Below are 21,717 nucleotides of genomic sequence, written 5' to 3' on the forward strand. Positions count from 1 at the left end.
GTATGAAATTTAGATTTTTATTTGTTTGCTTTCAAAAATTTAAAACCTTTTTTAAAGCAGGTATCAAAAATTATATATAAATTTTAAAAATACTAATTAGGGCAGAAATTATTTTAAAAAAGAATAATAATTTTAACAAAGCAATCCAGTATTTAATACAACATTGATGGATCCATGGGAAACACTGAAAAATATATAGATACAGGTTTTAATCCTAAACTGCTGCATTCACAGATGGGAGCAAAAATATCCACATACCAAGAGATGGGATACTTTTTGTTTTTAATTTATTGTAGCTAAATTTCTAGCAAAATGAGAGATGTATTTCAATTTAATATAGCCCACACACACCATTGGGCCACAGTGGCTGCAGCTCTTTTCAAACATTTTTAGATGGTCACTTCATGCCAGGTGCACAGCACATAAGAGAAACGGGAAAATACCTTCACATTTGAGTTCTGCATGACTTAACAATTTTTTCAGCTACTTTTATGGAAGAAAATAAAAATAGTTTTATGTCTGGAGTCCACAGATATGGCTCAAGACACATCCCTGATCTCAAGGGAATCTAATTAGGAAAACGGGGTGCATTTTTATTTTGGGAGGTGGCTTGAAGGGGGCACAGATGATCATGCCACCTGAATAGACAAAAATAGATTACAAAATGTGGGCCATGCCCATTCTGGGTGCTGTGAGGACTGCAAAAATTGTAGCGCTGAAAGGTCATAGCTGTCCACTCCTGGATTAGAATGAGAAATGGAAAAAATAGGGTGGAAACTGAAATTACAGGTAGTTCTCACTCAACAATCAGTTTCTTAGAAGCAGTTCAAAGTTACGACAGATGTAATTCCTGGCTCAATTATGATAAGTCAAGCACTACCTGTATCTCTCACTGAGAGATTTGAGAAGAATAAATTAATAGCACCTACCTGCCTTTTAAAAAGCATATAACTTACTATTTCCCTTTGGGTAGAATAAAAGAAAAAAGGGGAAAAAACTTTGGATAGCCCCAAGAGAAATGGAAATCTCAACTTTTATACACTTTCTGATGTTAGTGAACAAACCAAAAATTCTGGTTATATCCTAGCTCTGGCTCAAAAAATGGTCCAATTTTAAAATTGTCAGCATCCGGAGATGTCCTTCATTTTGTTTTTTCGTTGAAATCTTGTATCCATCGGGTCAAAACCTCTTTCCTTAGCTCCAAACACTGCCCAAGGAGGAGTCAGTGCTACATAGTCAGCAGAAGTGAATGTTTTAATTCCTCCACTCTGTTCGTATTCATGGACCAATTCTTGAAAGCGATCATAGTCGATCCAGGTGTGCCATTTCCCTTCGATCTTGAACTAAAGGAAAAAGCAGATGTATCATTGTGATACAGAGGGGTAGGTTGTTTTTTTAAAAGAAGGTTTGCTCTAAAGATGTTTACTATATTGATTCAGACAAAACTAAAACAAGCTGGTCACTCTCCATACGTAGAGGTTTTAATCCCCAGAACTCCCCAGTTAGAACGACCATTGCTAAGAATTCTATGAGGTAAAATCCATACATCTGGAAGACAGGAAGAATGGAGGAGACTGTACTGAACAATAATACTGTTTCTTGTTTGGATTAGTGTGAAGCCAGCCATTTTTGTTCTTCAAAAAACCATAATTAAATCCTTCTTTAGAGTGATGTGTGATCTAGCCAAGTTTATTGAAGGTCTCTTAGGTATAATGGACAGCCTTAAAGCAATGCCTATGGATACTAAGACTTCTAGTGAGTTAATCTCTCCCACTTCTCTCCACTTCCAGATCCTAATAAGTATATCGAATCTAACCTTTTTAATGGTCATAGACCAGTAAGTATGCACCTCAATTCTATCCAAGTTCCCTAACTCTGCTCTTTACTCAGATGTTACAAATTAGTACAGCCTGCTCTACCAAGCAGAGATTTTTGATTAGAATAGAATAGAGCTGGAAGGGACCTTGGAGGTCTTCTAGTCCATCCCCCTGCTCAAGCAGGAGAATCTATACCATCTCCAGTCTCTTCTTGAAAATTTTCAGTGATGGAGCGCCCACAATTTTTGGGGGTAAGCTATTCCACTGTTTGATTGTCGTGGATAGGAGCAAAGAACTTCCAGAAGTGGCTCAAAAGACTGAGAATCTCTTCTCACTTGGAGAACAGGAGCATCACACGTTTTTCTTGGATGGATTAGATTTCCAATTCTGAAATATTCATAACATGCCTATTATTTTAACTGCTCTTTTACCTCACTTTTGCAATTCCCATTGTTAAATTTATACTTGTTGTGACTCGAATGCTGGACTCTCTCACATAGTATCCAAAGATGTCACTGTGACCACATATCTAGGCTCTTTGCCTCATTTAACTTTGGGTTTAGATTTTCCAAACAGCAATTAATCACAGATCCGGCAGGCCTTCTTAGATTTAAAAAAAAATGCTGGCAGTCAGCATTGTTAGAAATATGTTTGTTTGCCCAGAAAAAAAACTGGAAGAAGCTGAGCTGATAAAAAGTATCCTGCAGGACTAGAAAGAGTAACATGAAACCATCTGGCTAGAATGTCCTTCTATTAAATAAGTATGTTGAGATTGGCCCCACCAAAGAGGACAGCCTTTGGCAAACTGGCAAAGCCATAGCAACCTTTTGCAGCAACCAATAACATGGCCTGAATCCTGAGGAGGCCTGTAGCTCAAAAATATTAGCATCTTTATTTTAAAAATGTTTGTTTTTATTGTTTATAATTGTCATAAAGCACCTTCGTGATCATTATAGTCCTCAACTTACGACCAAAGCTGAGACCAAAATTTCCATTGCTAAACAAAGTGATTGTTAAGTGAATCACACCCGAATTAACAATCTTTCTTGCCACAACTGTTAAGCAAATCACTGAAGCTGTTAAGTGAACCATGTGGTTATTAAAGTGAACCTGGCTTCCCCCATTGACTCTGCTTGTTGAAAGCTGGTCAGGAAGGTTGCAAATGGTGATCCAATGAACCCCAGAATGCTGCAAACACTGTAAATGTTAAGAGTGGTGCAGTGGTTAGAATGCAGTACTCCGGGCTGACTCTGCCAACTGCCAGCAGTTCAATTTTCACCGGCTCAAGGTTCACTTGGCCTTCCGTCCTTCCGAAGTTGGTAAAATGAGGACCCAGATTGTTGGGGGTAATATGCAGATTCTGTAAACCGCTTAGCGAGGGCTGTAAAGCACCATGAAGCAGTATATAAGTCTAAATGCTACTGCTAAATACGTGCTGGTTGTCAAACATCCTAATTTTAATCACATGACTGTGTGGATGTTGCACTGGTCATAAAGTGCAAGAACTGGTCATAAATTATTATTTTTTCCGATGCCATTGTAACTTTGAATGATTGCTAAACAAATGGTTGTAAGTCGAAGACTATCTGCAGCTGAAAATGAGCCTATACTGCTAATAATAAATATTTAAATCTTCCTAACCAAAAGGTTTCGAGAAATGACCCAAAGAGGCTTAGAATTACCTTTTTGTGGGCAATGAGGAGACAGTTGGAGTGCTCGTGTTCGCTGGCAATTTCATAGTCTGGGAGGAGGTCAGCCAGATCTTGCACGAAACGCTTCACTTCTTCATGCCAAGGGACATTGGCCATGGTGAGATTGCTGGCTGAGCTTTCCCCACAGTATGTCACACCCTGTTGAAGAAACATTTTCTTAAGATTAGAGCCCTAGACTTTACTCAAATTCATTTTTTGAATTTTTCCCCCCCTAAAAGAATGTATTGGCATATAGTTAGGAAACACTAGTGCAGCAATGTTACAAATTACTGAACAAGTAGAATTATTTTTAAGGCATAACCAGAAATCACAATTTCTATTCCTGTATGGTTCCCCCCATTCTTTAAATTAATTAATTACAGGTCAAAATAAAGTTATTTCTCATCTCAGGCTTACAGTCTATAAGCAAACGACAAAGGAAAAAAACCGCTGGAGAAGGAAAGGTGAACAGCAATGAAGGTAATCCTTGACTTATGTAACTGAAATTAAGAGGACTCCAAAAAAGCAACTTATGATCTGGATTCAAAGTTGTGCTGGCCATTCCCTCCCATAGTCATGTGACCACCTTTTAGGAAATCAGCAACTGAACCACATTTATGGGCGTTTACAGTGGCTCCCAGTCACGTGGCTGTGGTTTATGCTGTTGCTGTAAACAGGCATTTACTTCTGGTTTCCAGCAAAAAAACCCATCCCACAGTGAACAATGGGTTTGCTTTACAACCGCCATGTTCACTTAACAACCACAAAAAAGTCATAAAACCGAGTGAACTGCTTAAAGTCTTTCACAACTTATGACTGTAATTGGGGGCTCAATTACAGTCAAAAGTTGAAGTCTACCTGTATCAAAATATCACATCTTAATATTACGCTGGCTTAAGAATGATTTTTCAGCTCAACATGGGAAGACTTCAAACTGGGTAGAAAATCAATCTGCAGGTTAGCCCTGCTCTTTTTCTATCCAGTCTCCACAGATTCAGCTGGAAGTCTTAAAAGGTCCAAGCATATATTCCCAAGAACCTTAAAAACAGGGCATGAAAGTAATAAAATTTTACATTGTCTGTCCTCAGCAAGTGGTGCTGCCTCTGAAGATGAATGTTCTCTATCATGAGGGCTAATGTTCTTTCTGCCATGAATTCATAGGCTACTTGGCAAAGCCTCTTTTAATTCAGAGAGTAACGTACAATGTAAAACAAGAGGGAAGGGTACAGACTGAGTCATGTAGAATGCAGATTAAAGGGACAGGTATAGATTGAAAAGCAAAATCTGCCCTAAAATGTTTTGTGGAAGTATTTGGAATCAGGCCTAGTCAAATTTGCCATTTATCATACGTAAAACATTTCTCTGGAAAACAATGAACTCACACGAAAGATCATATGTGGGAAGTAAGAAGGGTCCACCCTAACAATCAACACCTCACCTTAATTTCTATGAAATCTGGCTTGCCAAGAGACACCAAATCTGAATAAGCTTTCAGCTCCTCCACATTCCAAGCTTTCACCAGTGTTAATCTATATACAGTGCGCTGTTGCTAAAAAAAGTTGGGAGAGAGCAGTTTTCAATTACAACATGCAATAGTACATACAAATAAAAGGATATGAGCAGGACTATATCTAGATACACAGTGTGAGTCAGAACTCACATAACTGGTGCTGAATTTAGCATCAAGTTTTCAAATGAAAAGAGCACTAAGCCAATCAATCTGAATACAGATTTATTTTAACTATGACAGTTCATTGTAATCTGAACTTTTGACTTAAAGAATGTAATTTGTAAAGGGTTTTGATGATGTTATGATCACATACAAGATCCACAACCTTTCCCACTATTACTTCAGTGTCAAGGGGGAACCAAACATAAGTTGAACGCCATACCTTTTCAGCCAAGGCTTGCAAGCTATCTAGAAACCGCTGCCAAAAGTCTTTAAAGAGAGGTCTATCAATCTTCTTCAGACTATCTTTGGTGCTGGCATCCACACTGACATACAGCTGTGTGACAGGCTGGAGGTTCCTGTTTGTGAGGCAACAGTGAAAGCTCTAAAACTGTGGAATGTTGCTACTTAAGTTGTTTAGGAAAAGAAAAGCTAAAATCCAATATATTTTGGATGGCAGCTGCTCTGGATTTCAGATTATTTCCAATAGCAGGTGTGACATTGAGGTCAAAAGTGGAGTAGTGTGGATATACAAAGCTGTTCTTATCTAACTTTGGGCATCTAGCATAAGAGACTAAATTAAAAACGTAAACTTTGAGGACATATGGACCCACCAAAATCCTTGTTGTGCTCCTCGGTCTCTCCAAACATGACTTTCAATTTACAAATTTCAGAGAGACAGATGGGAGAAAGTATTAACTAAGGAAATAATCACACCAACTGTATTTAATTAAGTTAATTTAATTTAAAATTCATTCGGAGCCAGTTATTGTCCAAACTCCAGCCATTACTGTACCTCTGGCTTGCCTACTTTTCACAATGAATCTCTTAGCACACTATCCCAATTGTAGGCTGAAGTAACAGAATAACAAGGTTGGAAGGGACCATGGAGGTCTCTTCTAGTCCAACCCCCTGTTCAGGCAAGAAACCCCATATGATTTCAGACAAATGGCTATCCAATCTCTTTGCAGCACCAACAAACGGGAAGGAAGAGGTACAATTTCTTAGGATTATCACCTAATTTCCTCTGGAAACTGTGCATTTGTAACCAAAAAGCTTGAAATGTTGCGATGATGCAGCAGCTTTAGGAACTGGTTGATCTGTGGGTACATGATTGGCTCGCCAACAAGAGACAGTGCACAGTGCTTGGCCTCCATCCCTTCTCTGAAACGATCATTTCTCACGCCGGGGACTCCTAAAAACAGAATAAGGTCATTTCCAACCAGAATGGTGAGAATAGTTTGCAGCAGAGAGGAACAATTCAGGGCCAGAAGACTGCAGGCAACCCATCTCCCCTCTCTACACTCCTTTTGTGACTCCAGAGCTCCTGAAGTACATGTAGTCCTCGACTTTGGAGAATAGCTTGACTCCCTCTTCTTTGTGGCCACCTTTGAGATATTGGAACACTGCTATCATGTCAACCCTAGTCCTTCTCTTCATTAAACTACACATACCCAATTCCAGCAACTGTTCTTAACGGTTGTTGGAATTGGGTATGTCTAGTTTAATGAAGAGAAGGACTAGGGGGTGACATGATAGCAGTATTCCAGTATCTCAGGGGCTGCCACAAAGAAGAGGGAGTCAAGCTATTCACCAAAGCGCCTGAAGGCAGGACAAGAAGCAACGGATGGAAACTAATGAGAGAGAGAGAGAAGCAACCTAGAACTAAGGAGAAATTTCTTGACAGTAAGAACAATTAACCAGTGGAACAACCTGCCTCCAGAACACTGGAGGTTTTTAAGAAGAGACTGGACAGCCATTTGCCTGAAATGGTATAGGGTTTCCTGCCTTAGCAGGGCATTGGACTAGATGATCTCCAACGTCCCTTCCAACTGTTTATTATTATTATTTTATTATTATTATTATTATTATTATTATTATTATTATTATTATTATTATTATTATTATTATTAATCATCGTACAGTCAACCAGATGTTCAGACTGGATATGGCATTTTTGTCTACCTATTGAGTCCTTACCAAGGACCTGGGATAGGCAGATGTGGATGTTTGATGGTATTATAGATATCATCGCAGGATGGAAGCAGTTCCTAGTAAGGCCGCCTTTTGCAATTGACTAATGGCAAATTTGTCAATGCCAATGGTGTTCAAGTGGTGCTCCAGTTGTTTTGGGATTGCACCCAAGGCACCTATTACTATTGGTACTACCCTTGCTTGCCTTTGCCACAGTCTTTCTATTTCTATTAGTAGGTCTTTGTATTTTGTTATCTTCTCCAGTTCTTTCTCATCTATTCTGCTGTCTCCAGGCACTGCCACTATCCAGCCTTTTTGTTGTTGTTATTATTATTATTATAACTTACAACCACAACTGATCCCTAATTTCTGTTGCTAAATGATGTAGTTATTGAGTGAATTTTGTTCCATTTTATGACCTTTATTGCCACAGCTGTTAAGTGAATCACTGCAGCTGTTAAGTCAGTAACATGATTATTAAGTGAATGTGGTTTCCCCATTGACAACAGGTGATTATGTGACCCTGGAACACTGCAACAGTGATAAATATGAACCAGTTGCCAAGAGTATGAAATTTTGCTCATGTGATCACGGGGATGCTGCAATGGCCATAAGTGTCAAAAATGATCATAAGTCACTTTTTTCAGTATCATCAAAACTTTAAATGGTCACTAAATGAATTGTTGTAAATCGAGGACTACCTGTAGAACAGTATTTTCGATCCTTTCTATGGTGATGTTTGGAAGTTACGGGATAATCTAAATGCCTTAAACTTTTCAGATGCTTAAAGAACCATTAAACCTCCCCAAACAGGCCCAAACATTTAGTTCCTCCCATGAGCTCCTCTCCTCCCTCAAGAATACATAAAGAAGTATTATGAAATCAATTAGTTACGCTATATGACTACATTTCTTTTCATTGGAGTAGGAATAGTAAATAGAAAAATTAAACTGCAACTAAAGATAGATTTACAAGAATCTAATGGTGTATGTCATAACATGATAACAAAATACATTACAGATTTTCTGTTAATTTTGACAAATACTTTGGATGCTCGGCCCTCATTTATAGCCATTTGCAGCATCCCACAATCATATCACCGAGACTTACAATGTTGTTTTTTACCGAAATTGGCATTTATTTCTGGCTTCCTAAGAAAACCCACCCATTGGGAGCTATGGATTTGCTTAATGATTACAATGTTTGCTTAATGACTATGGCACTCGCTTTACACTTTACAACTTCCATAAGCAAACCCTGTTAACCCTACTAAAATTCATATTCAAGGTTATTTTGACTGAAGAAGAGCAGCAAAAGCTTATGCTTCTTCTTATTACAGTATCTTTCCATCTGATATCCTCCAAATGGGCTGCTACTATATTTCCAAGAATTTTACAGAAGTGTACTACTATAATTCCTAGAAACAAAACAGCCTCGGGACCAATATAATCATTTATACTTAGGATGAAAGAAAAACCTGAAGCTCTGATGTAACAGAAACAAACTTAAAAGAGGCTCTCTTCCCTCATATGTCAGTCACTAAAAGATTCAAGATCCAATTACTAAAACAAAAATCACACGTAGAGGATCCTCTCCCACCTTTGAACTGTTTGATCAAATTCTGATGGTTCTCAATGGCTTCCTGCAAGATCATCTGTGGCTGGTCCATCTTCCATCGCCACTCTGTGCCAACAGGATTTGTATGGTGTCTGAAAAATATAAATATATAATTAAAAAATAATGCTATGTACCTGAGAATTAATCTGGCAGTGTAGGACTATCAAAATTAAAGCAATGCTTTTTTGAAAATTTGGCCCTTGGTAGAATCAATCAATCCTGGACAGCAAGTCGGGTGTAATGGTTAAGGCACCAGGTTAGAAACCAGGAGACTATGAGTTGTAGTCCTGCCTTAGGCATGAAGTCATGCTGGGTCAGGAATTCTGGGAGCTGAAGTCCACAAGTCATAAAAGAGCCAAGGTTCCCCATCCCTGCCCTAGGAAGTACACAGTGGTAAACTACTTCCTAAAATCTTGCCAAGAAAACTGCAGGGACTTGTCTAGGCAGTCACCAGAAATCAACACTGACTTGGAGGCACACAAACATTTTAACATTTTTGCTAAAAAAAATATTCAGTCCCAGATCTTTACCTCCAACAGAAGACACATTTATTAGCACAAGCCAAACTTGGTGTGGTTTCCATACAGCGGTGGCTTTCAATGCCATAAAAGGTGTGCTTGTAACAGCCTCCTCTTCCACGAAGCATTGACTATCGGACAAATGTGAACAACAACAAAATAAATAACAGTTGTCTCAAGATGGCGCTGCTATTACAAGCATTTACCTTATAGAATCATATTTTATTTTTATCAATCTAAATTATTCTTAAACTGTAATATATTACATGCCATTTTGGAATGAGGAGAAAGGCAGAATATAAGCCAAATTTAAAAATAGTAATAAATTCTTGCTGGCACTAAATGTTAAATGGTATGTTCTCTACTGAAGAAAAAAAGCATTCTGCAATATGGAGCCACCACTAAATAGTGAAGGAATCCCACAGAAGCTGAATGCAGCCTCTCCTAACCCCAAAGTCATATCATCAAGTTATTATTAATATTATTATTTTAGAGCTTTTATGGCCCATCCTCCTCAAAAGACAATGGGTGGACTGAAACACATTAAAAATATACAAAATAACAATAGATATTACACCGCAACGGACACCAATAACACTTAATTAGGAATGGCTGGGTGAAATGAAATCATGAAATCATCCAGGAGTGGGAGGACAAAACAAATCTAATAAATTCAGTTGAATTAAAAATCTACAATTATCTCAATACTATAAAGGAGGGAACATTGTGATGATTAATATAAATTTATTTCTGCATTTTCTTTTTATTACCATTAATTTACTGAAAGCATTTTCAGCTTTTCCTTGGGTTACACTGTGATGAACGTAAAACTCACCATAGGGAAGTTGTGCCTCTAAGGAGCCAGATTCCCTTATTTTAGTTGCCCTCCAAATTCATCTGGAGGGCGTGAGATTGGGAGACACCTTATCACCATCATTATTAGGTTACTTGAGGGACTGTCTCACTCCACTGGGATTGACCCATCCCACTCCCATCAGCCCGATTATTCCGGTTAGCAGGGTCGAGGAGGAGGAGGGCCTTCTCTGCTGTTGCTCCTGCTTGCTGGAACATCTTGCCCCCACCCCATGTGAGGTTGGTCCCAACCCTCCTATCCTTTCATAAGGGCCTAAAGACCTGGTTCTGCCAGTCAGCTTGGGACCCCAGTGGGGGAGCAGCACAATAGAGCTGGTTAATCTAGTAACAACAGATCCCACCTCTCTGCACTCCACCCCCCCCTCCTCCCCACGTTTCCTTAGGTGTTAATGTTTGATTTTAATTATTTATGTTTTAATGGTACACGTATAGATATATTTTTATAACTGTAAGCCGCCCAGAATTACCCTATGGTAAGATGGGCGGCCAATACATTTTATCAATAAATAAATTTAAAAATTGATTGGAAAGGAAAAGCAGCACCTTTGTCCATCGGCAAAGCTTCACTCCAGAATGGCTCCCAATCAATCTGTAACCTGAATGAAAGAGGAGGCTTTTGTTTTAGTTTGAATGATATAGCAGAAACGGCCATAAAGATCCTGATGGGCTATCAAATATAAGCAAACGCTTTTGTTCAAAGTCGGCTCCAGTAAGCACAAGGTGGTTTATTTGGTTTTGATTATTTATGTGACTATATTGTTTTTAATACTGTGAAAACCATGATTTATGGTTCAGCTCAGTCAACTATGGTCAAGAAAATTATGGTTTAGCAAGCTATACGAGGGAGCCATTTTGATGTAGGGCTGAAGGCATTGGGTTAGAAAGCGGGAGAATGAATTCTAATCCAGCCTTAGGCACAAAATCAGCTAAACGACCTTGGGCCAGTCAGTCTCTCTCGGCCCTGGGAAGAAGGAAAGGGCAATTACTTCCAAATGAGCTGCCAAGAAAACAGCAGGGAGCTGTCCAAATAGTTGTCAGGAGTCAAGATCGACTTGAAGACAAAAACAAACAAACAAAAGAATATAAACCTAGCCATTTAATTGGTCTGTCTCCATCTGACCACTCTTACAATAAAGCAGTGTTTCTTAACCCTGGCAACTTTAAAATGTGTTGATGCTGGCTAGGGAATTCTGGGAGTTGCAAGTCCACACATCTCAAAAGTTTGCACAGTTGAGGGACACCGCAGTAAAGTGAATTTTTAATTTAGTTTCATTCATAGGAATGGGTCTCCCAACCATTTTATCCTCACAGCAGCCCTGCAAAATAGACCAGGAGAAAGAACGGTTCCAACAGAAAATATGTAGCTCAGGGTTCAACTGTGGAGACCTTTGTAGTGTCTGAGCTTGTTGTTTGCTTGCAGAAAACAAGCTCAGAGTCATTACCTGACCAGATAACACCATCAGTGCAAATGAGTGCGGGGTCTGCTCCCTAATTATATGCAGACGTTTGTCCTGCCAGTTGTGGTTCCCCACTGAAGAACAGTCTCAGAGTCAAAGTTATTCAATGAGCTTCATAGAAAGTGGGAGTCTGAGGCTCAGGCTTCCTCATAATAAGCTCTAGCTGCACCACTACACCAACACCAAGCTTGCAATATCCAAGCTTGTGTTCCTGTAGCTGCTGAATTTCTGAACACAATATAACATACAAAGAGATGCTTGCCTGAAAATAAGTCTGGGCAATATTATGGAATATGTCTGCAAATGTTGTGCCCCTTCCCCGGCTTACATGAAAGTGTCTGTCCATCTTTAAAAAGACTTGCATGGCCACCCATTTCAACATACAACTCCAGTAGCTAACAATAATCTAAAATATTTAAATTGCGTTCACCTGCAACATTGGGAATTATATGTTTGAACTACCTAATTATTTGAATACAGAATAGCCTTTTTGAAAGCCGAATTAAATGGGTTGTCATCAATTATGTTATAGGGTAGATTTTAAAAATTCCCATCTCTGAAAGATTTTGCCCCTTAATGGAATGCTAAAATAGTGGGTGATATTTTACCACATTGTGAATTTTATAAAAGTTTTGGAAGGAAGTCATCGGGGCTATTTTAAAATCTAAACCAGGAAGAGATTCTTCTGAATATGCAAAATTTTTACTTGCAAATGAAAATCCTAAGCATTCCAGTGGCAACAGCCAGATTTTTAACTATGACTATAAAAACAAGACTTTTAATAACAAATCAATGAGCTGGGGTCTTAAGTCTATTATGTAATATTTATTAAAAATTTTACGTGTTATATCTATTTGATCTAATGCCAAGTTTAAATTATGTTTGTAACTTGTCCTGGACCTTTTGGCTGTAAATAAAATTGAATGACTGAATTTAAAACATCAATAATAGCTACCACACACTAATTATAATAACAATCAACGTAGGTTGCCCCTGCACTGCAACCCCATCACCTTGCTTTGTGAGTGCATCTCGAAGAGCCGGGGTGATCATCTCTCTTCTCCCATCCTCCCCTTTGCCATGTTGAGTTCCAACTCCAACGGGAACCTCTCCATCAGTTTGATGCTCTTTCTGTGCAAGAACAGCAGATTATTATTATTTTTTTAAAAAGGAAGCTGAATTGTTCTGCTCCCTGTTCTTCAGTTGGAGAACTGCTTTCATTAAAATGCTATGAAATTGCTACAGTCTTGGCCAACTTCATAGGATGGCATTTTTACAATGGACTGCTCACAATTAGGATTGTACTAGAAACGGAGACTTTCAACGGCAAAACGAAGTGTGACTTCCACTGCTATCACTGCCAGGAGACAGCAGCGCAACAATAGGGCAGGGTTGGGCAGTGGTAGTAGTAGTACCCTAGAAATACACCCTAGAAATAAAAGTAGTCCTCAACTTACAAGCAACTGGGACCCCGAACTTCAGTTGCTAAGCAATGAGTTGTAAAGTGTAACCCTGTTGCTTAGCAACGGCAGTCTCTGCAGTTCCAGTGGCCATTGTTAACCAAATCCTATCATTAATAAGCAAGATGATTTCCTGCCAGCTTTCTGAAATCAAGTCAGTAAGGAAGCCAGCAGAAAGTTGCAAGTCCAGGTGGTGTAATGGTTCCAACAAATGCAGTACTTCAAAGAACTTCAAGGCATTGTTTACCTTAAAGAATCTTTTATTATACTCACGTAGCTTCCGCTCGTACATATTAGAAGCCAAGATCTGAATTCTCCTGCCCTGAACACATTGCATCAAACACAATTCCCTCCCTTAAACGTCATAAATCACATTCTCCAATTAGTTTAAAATGCAAACTTTCCCTCCTGTTTAACAACCCGCCAAATTCTTATCGTCTCTTATTACAAACAGTCTTCAGATACATTCTCCCTACTCCCCCCAGCGTCCACTAATTTTAGCTCTAAAAGTAATAAACGAGTTAAAGGAAAGCTACATCTCCCTATGTTGTCAAGCAAGAACATCCGAGGTTAGCAGCATTGACAGGTGGCTTGCAAACAGGCCAACAGGCAGGTGACGGCTTCCATTTTGGGGAGGCCATGAAGGGGTGCATGAGGCTGTAAGGGGGGGCGTAAGGGGGGCACAGGAAGGGGAGATGTAAGAGGGGCACAGGGAGGGTTGAGGAGGAAGTTGAGAGAAGCATGGCAAAGCTTGGGGATGGTGCAAGTGCCCTGTATGGTGCAAGAACAAGGGAGCTGGTAGAGAGTGCATAGGTGGGGAGACTTTTCCCAGCAACTTCCAACCTTCCCTGCCGGCTTCCCCACTGACTTTCTCTGGAAGCCAGCAGGGAAAGTTTCAAATGACAATCATATGATCATGGGGCACTGCAATTAGCTGTAATTGGAAACCAGTTGCCAAATACCCAGATCACACTCATATGGAGCTCCGAGGACCAGTCATAACCATCATTCACTCAACACTGTTGTAACTTTGAATGGTGGCTGAATAGTTAATAAGTCAAAGGATACACGAGCAAGTAGAAAGGTCTTTGGATCAAGAGCAAAATTCTCCTTACCTGAGATTTCATGTGGCCCATCATTTTGCCCAAATCTTCAACATCCACAACCTGATCTGCACCGCTACCATTCTCTGTATCAGATTCCTCCTCACTTGTAGTTTCAAACAAATCCTCCTCCTGACATGCAGAACAAGGAAAGAGAAAGCACAAGCCGTGTATTCAATCTATTCCATTCTCTAGTTAGTGAGATACCAATTGAATTGTCCTTATGTGCAGCACTGATATTGTTTGATGCTTTCTCCAAAAATTGGTCATCAGAAGTCTGTCTAGCAACAGCCTGCATAATCCAACTCATAAAGAAGTAGGCCTGGAAAAGACAGATTCAAAATCTATCTCTTCCATGGATCACACCTGTAAAACTCAGAAATTAAAAAAAAATCTTTAAGAATCCCTATGGCATAATGTGGTTTGTCTGATTTTTTGCTTAGATAACTGTATGAATCAATCACAATGGTTGGTAAATAATGATTTCTGTCTTAGCATGAATAGGAGCCCAACCAACTCTGATTTAGCATATAAAGCATGTAGCATGTAGTAAACCCAGCTGTGATGAAGCATTTATAAAGATTCCAGCTACAGAACAATTTGAGTGAAGCAAACTGTCGGCATGATTGGCAGGAAAAACATAAAGAGAGTCTAGCAGTAAAAGAAATGGTTGAACTGTGGAACAGGAACGAAGGCAAGGATTGTAAAGCGAGTATGAAGAACATGTGTTAGACACTCTTTCAGCAGGATTCCTGTATTGAGCAGGATTGGAATTATCACTTAAATAATTCCTTTCTTTTTCAAGATGTTTGATTCTACAGTAGTAAAAAAACAGAAAAGAATAAGAAATAGGTATATTGGAACAGAGGAGATCAATCCTGACTGCTCTTTAGAAGGCCAGTTCCTGAAGTTGGAACTCAAATACTTTGGCCACCTGAGAAGGAAGGACTCACTGGAGAAGAGCCTAATGCTGGGAAAGGTTGAGGGCAGGAGAAGAAGGGGACAACAGAGAATGAGGTGGCTGGATGGAGTCACTGAAGCAGTAGGCGTGAGCTTAAATGGACTCCAGAAGATGGTAGAGGACAGGAAGGTTGTCCATGGGGTCGCGATGGGGCGGACACGACTTTGCAACTAACAACAACATATTGGAACAAGTAAATGAAGAAGATAAAAGCTGGAGCACAAAGGAAATGGAGGAAGCCTGAACAGAAAAAAAAGGTGGGGAAAATTCTCAGTTATGAGTGTGTGCTGCCCAAAAGAAGAGTAAAAAGGATCCAAGATTGTTCTGTAATACATATAGATATATATATAGATGAGGTTCATTACATAAAAGAAGCAACAGAGCCAAAATCATAAGAGTTCTATCAGTCCGCTCCACTTACTTCTTTCTCCACATGCTTTGAGGTCTCTTGCTCTTTTGCTTCTTCCCTCACTTTTGGTTTGGATCTACATCGCCCTTTTTTGCATCTCCCACTACAGGCCTTCTGGTCCCCTTTGGCAAGAGCTTGAACCCTCGTGAGCAACTTGACCTTCCAAGCCTCAAAATCAGCCTCAATGCTTCCATGCTGGCTCTTCACCACATTGCTGTCCCCTCTAGCACACGACAGAATGCGTTGAGCACCCAGCATCCACAGCCACTTGTCAATGTTCCTGCTCACCTGCAGAGAAAACAAGAGCCAGAGAGGCAATGTTTGGGTCCTAAAAGGCAAATGATGCTAATCATAATGGGCATATTTGGAAAGTTCCTAGTACAAAGGAGTCTGTCCCACCTCCTTCCTTCTTCCTGTTGTATCACTTCCATCACCCCTTTTGTCTCCAAACCAATAAAAAGAACCTCCATATTAAACAGCAGACTCGGGAAAGGTATTAGAGGAAATAACTAGAGAATCAAAAAGAATACACACATTTTCCTATCTTTTAAATGTAAAGATATCACTAATCCAACATCTAAGATGATCACTACTGGATATCTCATAGTCAGAGTGATGGAGTAGTGAAAAAAATACCCTTTTGGCTACCTAACTTTTTTCCAGCCATTCCTCTAACTTGTAATTTCACCACGTGCTAGAAACTGTTTTTTAAAGTGAAAATAATGTTCATGCTGCGCTATTGTATTTCATGGCTTTCCACTGATTCCATATAACCAATTGTATTTGTTGAAAAGGAGAAGATATTGAAATATCACCTGATTTGCTTTATAACCATTGTAGAAATGGTTGTAAAATTGACCCTGATCATATGGTGCTTTCATTTATGACTGTAATGACTTACAACTACAATTCTGAGCTCCACTGCGGTGGTAAGTTCAGAACAAACTGTACCAATAACTTGCACAGACAGTTTTTTAAAAAAAGAAAAGAAAAGAAAAGCAATACTCACAGTGTTGAAGTGGTCGGCATAAACTGAATTTCCCAAACCAAAGACAGCGTATCGCAGGCCCTTCAGATATGCTTTGCCAACTCTGAAATCACTGGCCGCCTCTTCCAGCCACTTGCAGAACCACGCAGCATTCTCCGTGGGTTTGCCATCAGCGTAAGTGGCAACTAAGAACACGCAGATATTCTGGCTGCTTATCTGAACGAATCCCCAAAGGAAAACAGGTTTTTTTTTTGTCTGTCACAACATTTAAATCAACTGCTGTTGTTTACTGCTCATAGTAAAAAAAAAAAGCCAAAATTTCATTAAAAGTAACTCATTAAGTCAGGGGTGTCAAACTCAATTTCATTGAGGGCCACATCAGCATTGCGGTTGCCCTCAGGGGGCCGGGTAGGTGTGGCCTGGGTGGGCGTGGCCTACTGGGTGGGCGTGGCTAGAGTGCATATGGCCTACTGGGTGGGCGTGGCCAGCTCTACATCGTTGGCATCAAGGGTGCCTATGGGGGGCTGGGCAGGAGTGGGACAGATCTGAGGGTCTCTGGTAGGAGGAGGGTCTCTGGGCCAGGGCCAAGGCAGTGGGGGCCGTTCCCTCACTGTTTCCAGGATGGCTTCACGGGCCGCATGAAACCACTTCGCGGGCCGGATCTGGCCCCCGGGCCTTGTGTTTGACATGTCTGCATTAAGTGTTTTCCGATGAGACCGGTTCATCAGAGCCATCTGGTCTACCCCGAATATGGGACGAAGCATACTGCTTCCGCTTTTGCCTTTCAGCCCCAATCTAGGAGCTTTCACAGGCAGTCGCTTCCGCAACAGACTATTTGTGTGTTAAATTTAAATTTACCGACCAAGAATTAAAGGGAGACTAGTATGTCTGTTTAGCTCTCATCAGCTAGTCGATAAATTTAAAAGGAACTCATCTTTGAAAGGAACTCATGCATTTCTTCTCAGATTCTGCATGCCACTAATGGATATGAAACTATTAACTGTTCAATGTATTATTAGTATGACATTTTTCATGCAAAGGAGACGTTCTATAGGGTTTCTCCCCTCAAATTCCCCCCAAATAACTTCACTATTTGGGATATTATTCTATCTGATGAGGGACAGACCATTTTGGAGAAGGTCTATCAGGTCACTGAGAGTGGATACTCACTTGAGAACATAATCAAACAATTAAACGTCATTTTCTTATTGTTGTTAACCATTAGGATATTGATTCTGTCTGTTTCTGTCTAGTTTAGTTTGCCATCTGAAATCAACCATAGTCTAGGCCAGGGGTAGGCAACCTCGGCTCTTTTATGACTCATGGACTTCAACTCCCAGAATTCCTGAGTCAGCATAGCTGGTTCAGGAATTCTGGGAGTTGAAGTCCACGTGTCATAAAAGAGCCAAGGTTGCCTATCCCTGGTCTAGGCAATTTACAAAATTTACATAGTAAATACAAGTTTAGAATAAAATTTTAAAAGCAGCTACAGATAAAAGGCTATATTTATAGAACTGTGGAAAATGGGTGAACCTTTTAGAGACTGAGTGCCCAAACTGGAACCCAAAATCCACTTGTGTATCGTCGGGTGCTCATTGGGTGGGCGTGGCCCATCGGGTGGGCGTGGCCCATCGGGTGGGCGTGGCCCACTGGGTGGGCGTGGCTGCAGTGGTAACGGCAGACTGGGTGGACTAAAAAGTTCAGTCAATTCCAACGTTGCAAGATCTTTTTTTCCCCCCGCGAGAAGTTGAAATTGATTGATTGACTGAATCTTTTTTTTATTTTGCACATGGTGGCGGAGGCCTAAAGTAAAAAGGTTTTATAAAACCCAGCTGAAGGCCTAGGACTGGGGCAACGGTGCGTGTGCCCACAAAGAGGTTTGCCACCATGGCACTACTGTATACAGTAGTAAAAGATTGCCAGCGGACAATACCCAGGGGGAGGGCCTTCTCTGTGGGTGCGCCGGCCCTTTGGAACCAGCTACCTGTGGAGCTGAGGACTTCCCCTGACCTCCGCTCATTCCGCCGGGACCTGAAGACCTGGCTCTTCGAGCTTTCTGGCCTGGACTGAGAATATTAACTGGGGTTTTTAATTGTATTTTAATTGTTATTGGGGTTTTTAGTTTCAAGGTTAGTTTAATTGTTTTAATTTATGTAATTTGTTGGACTGTTTTGGAAGACCTTGTGAACGGCCCTGAGTCCTACGGGAGAAGGGCGGTATATCAGTTTAATAAAATAAATAAATAAATAAATAAATAAATAAATCAAAAAGTCCCTTCAGAACAGCGGTCCACAACCTATCCAGCTTGGTGGCCTGGCCAGGCCTGGTGAGGAGGAGTGGTGTGAGTGGCAAGTGCACGCACACGCATAGCTCCATTTGTGCAAGCAGCATGTGTGTGCCTTCCACTTGTGAGAATGGAGCTTCATGCGTGAGCAGAGGGTGCTTGCACTCACGTGCAAAGCTCTGCTCGTGAGCCGAGGGCACTTGAGTGGAAGGTGCTGTGCTCTTGCGCAAAGCTCCACCCAAATGAGCGCAAGTGCCCTCCACTCACGCAAATGGAGTTTCACATGCATGCGCTTTCCCATTTTTCCCATGACCCAGTTTTGAACAGTCTGCGCTGCGGGGGTTGTGAACTCCTGCTCTAGAAGAGCTATTTTTTCTCCTGCACCTGGAAGACTGAAGGTAATTGGTGTTTCAAGGCCGTATTATACCAAAGGTAGGGTCTTGCTATAGAAAATGTTACTATTGCCCACCACCATACTTCCTGGGAGATGGGGATTCTTAGCAGGCTTCCCTTTATGTCCAGGTAGTATGGGCAGAAACTAATATGGAAAAACAGTCCCCAAGCTCAGAGCCATATATGGCTTTAGTGACTAGCACCTTAAAATGCACTTGGAATCCACTGTAACGGTACAGCTCCTGCAGCAGAGGTATAATATACCAATAATCTAACTGTATGCTGACGCCTCATGAAATTTTGGTGTAGTTTCAAGGCAGCCTCATATAGAGTACAGTAATCTAATAGAGAAGCTCAGATTGGTTAAAGGCACTGGGCTAAAAACTAAGACGTTCAGAGTTCTAATTCTGCCTTAGGCACAAACTCAGCAGGATAACTTTGGGCTGGTCATTTTCCTAAGAAGAAAGCAATGGAAACCATTTCTGAAACTTTTGCCAAGAAAACTGCATGGACTTGTCCAGACAATTGCCAGGAGTCAAAAGGGACTTGAAAACAAAACAAAACAAAAAAAGAGATGATAAAGGCTTAAGCAACCATCCTCAGTTCATCCAGTTCCAAGCAAGGCCTCAACTGATGCACCACCCACAGCATTCCTGGCCATAGTTTTTACTTGTTCTTAAAGCAGGAGCCACGAATCCATGAGAACCCACAGAAGAGATGAAATACAAACCTCATCTATGAGAGAGTCCTCTGGATCATAATCTTGCATGTCAATAATTTCTGCTGGGAAATTAATGGTGGCAACAGCTTCAGTAAGTACTAGTGCAAACCTCTACAGAGAAAGAAAAAAAAATCCAGTGAAGATCTGTTTCATATAAGAAAGCCACACTAGATGATTCTTTGACTGATCTATGAAGGAGAAATTGCTTCAGCTTTATCTCTTGCAATTCTTTTTTTTTAACATTTCAATATTTTATTGCACTAACATCATTGTAGATATTTAGCAGAAAAACAGTTTAGTCAATGGACTCTATACATTCTAGCATTACCGTACTTTATTTTTATTCACCAAAATGTGAAACTCTTACAGGTATTTTGATGTTTTCTTCTTATACTCTCAGGACACTTCTTTTAACAGACCAAATTTCAAGTTACCATGTTTATGAATTTTGGATTATTATTATGCAAGATTATCTCTTGCAATTCTTGAGTGCAAGGCAGGGAGATGCTAGGGTTTAAGCACTGAAACAGCAGCTTGCTCTCACACATAATCCCCACCACTATTTAAGAACTGCAGACATCAGGAAAAACCCAAGAAGATAAAAACCTTAGATGCTGCTTCCAGTATTTGACAGTGAAAAGCACTGAAATGGATGGATTCCAGCAACTGACTTTGTAATAATGCCGCTTGGGGTGTGTGTGAAAGCCCTAACAAGCAGGCATATACATACAATGAAGGCTACTGCTAAGCTTGTAAGCCGCCCTGAGTCTTCGGAGAAGGGCGGGATATAAATGGAATTTAAATAAATAAATAAATAAATAAACTCTTGTGATTGCAAGATGCTCGTACATAAAAATTAATGTATCTAAAGCAGAAGGAAAAATCTCCGCTCTGAACTGGACTCAGAAGGACTTGGAGTGAGAACTCATAAAAGTAGAGATGGGCAACCTGCCACATGCAACCTCTCATAACTTTGGGGACAATTCCTTCTAATTAAAAATCAACAATAATGTCTTTCAAGTGGAAAAATTTCTAAGACTATAGTGTACCCTCTAAAAATAGGCTTATCACAATGAAAACAAAAAAGCAATCTCTCCACAACCCATAACCTTCAAATTCCATTGCTCTATGATCAGCCACACACACTTTGTTTATTAAACTTATACTGCGGCCCTTGTCCTCTTACTCTTGCTATAAAGAGACAGAAATGTGGCTATCTAATAGGACCTTGAAAACTCTGTGCACCACCATTCTGGTTTGCTGAATAGTTCAGGATACTGTTCTCTGCTCTGATACAGCACAACTGCTACAAACGCCCAAAAAGGCACTTTATCTTATTCCTCAATCACAATCCCAGTAAGCTTGGATTGAAAAAGAGTTATTGGCTGAAAATTATCTGTATAGCACTAGTACTGAATGAGGATTTGACACATAATCTCTGTTCTGCAAATCTAATACCTGAAATGCTACATAAACTGGCTATATGACACTTGCAACTTCATGGCAGGAATTATGGTTGTAGCAGCCATAATTAACTACTCACCACTTAAGGAAAGATTGGACAGCACCTAAATTCCCTCATATGTCTTTTCTTTATAAGTAACAGATTTTCAAGGCTCAATTAGATAAAATTCAGTAAGAACAGCAACAAAGGGCCAAGCTCTGAAGATAAGAATTAACCAAAAAACACCTGAGTGTGCTTTTTTTCTCCTGAAAATGGTCAACTACCTCTATTCAACTAAAGGAGAAGACATGGCTGCAAGATAAATTAATTCACCTCTT

At 40.2% G+C, this 21,717-nt stretch overlaps 1 protein-coding gene across 1 annotated transcript in view; it reads right to left on the reverse strand.

Annotated features, from left to right (window-relative positions):
• Window positions 1-8: 8 nt before the first annotated feature.
• Window positions 9-21,717, reverse strand: part of TYW1 (tRNA-yW synthesizing protein 1 homolog) — a 28,213-nt gene continuing 6,504 nt past the window's right edge. Inside the window, exons 4-16 of the mRNA XM_083350805.1 lie at window positions 19,945-20,046; window positions 16,559-16,753; window positions 15,562-15,837; window positions 14,192-14,311; window positions 12,630-12,747; window positions 10,703-10,755; window positions 9,299-9,417; window positions 8,751-8,860; window positions 6,195-6,372; window positions 5,401-5,536; window positions 4,947-5,057; window positions 3,500-3,667; window positions 9-1,343 (exon numbers count right to left, since the gene is read on the reverse strand). Of these exons, the coding sequence (XP_083206931.1) occupies window positions 1,122-1,343; window positions 3,500-3,667; window positions 4,947-5,057; window positions 5,401-5,536; window positions 6,195-6,372; window positions 8,751-8,860; window positions 9,299-9,417; window positions 10,703-10,755; window positions 12,630-12,747; window positions 14,192-14,311; window positions 15,562-15,837; window positions 16,559-16,753; window positions 19,945-20,046 (1,908 nt within the window). The 3' untranslated portion in view covers window positions 9-1,121. The remainder of the gene's footprint in view (window positions 1,344-3,499; window positions 3,668-4,946; window positions 5,058-5,400; window positions 5,537-6,194; window positions 6,373-8,750; window positions 8,861-9,298; window positions 9,418-10,702; window positions 10,756-12,629; window positions 12,748-14,191; window positions 14,312-15,561; window positions 15,838-16,558; window positions 16,754-19,944; window positions 20,047-21,717) is intronic.

The sequence above is a fragment of the Vipera ursinii genome (assembly GCF_947247035.1).
Source record: "Vipera ursinii genome assembly, chromosome: 1".
Lineage (NCBI taxonomy): Eukaryota > Metazoa > Chordata > Lepidosauria > Squamata > Viperidae > Vipera > Vipera ursinii.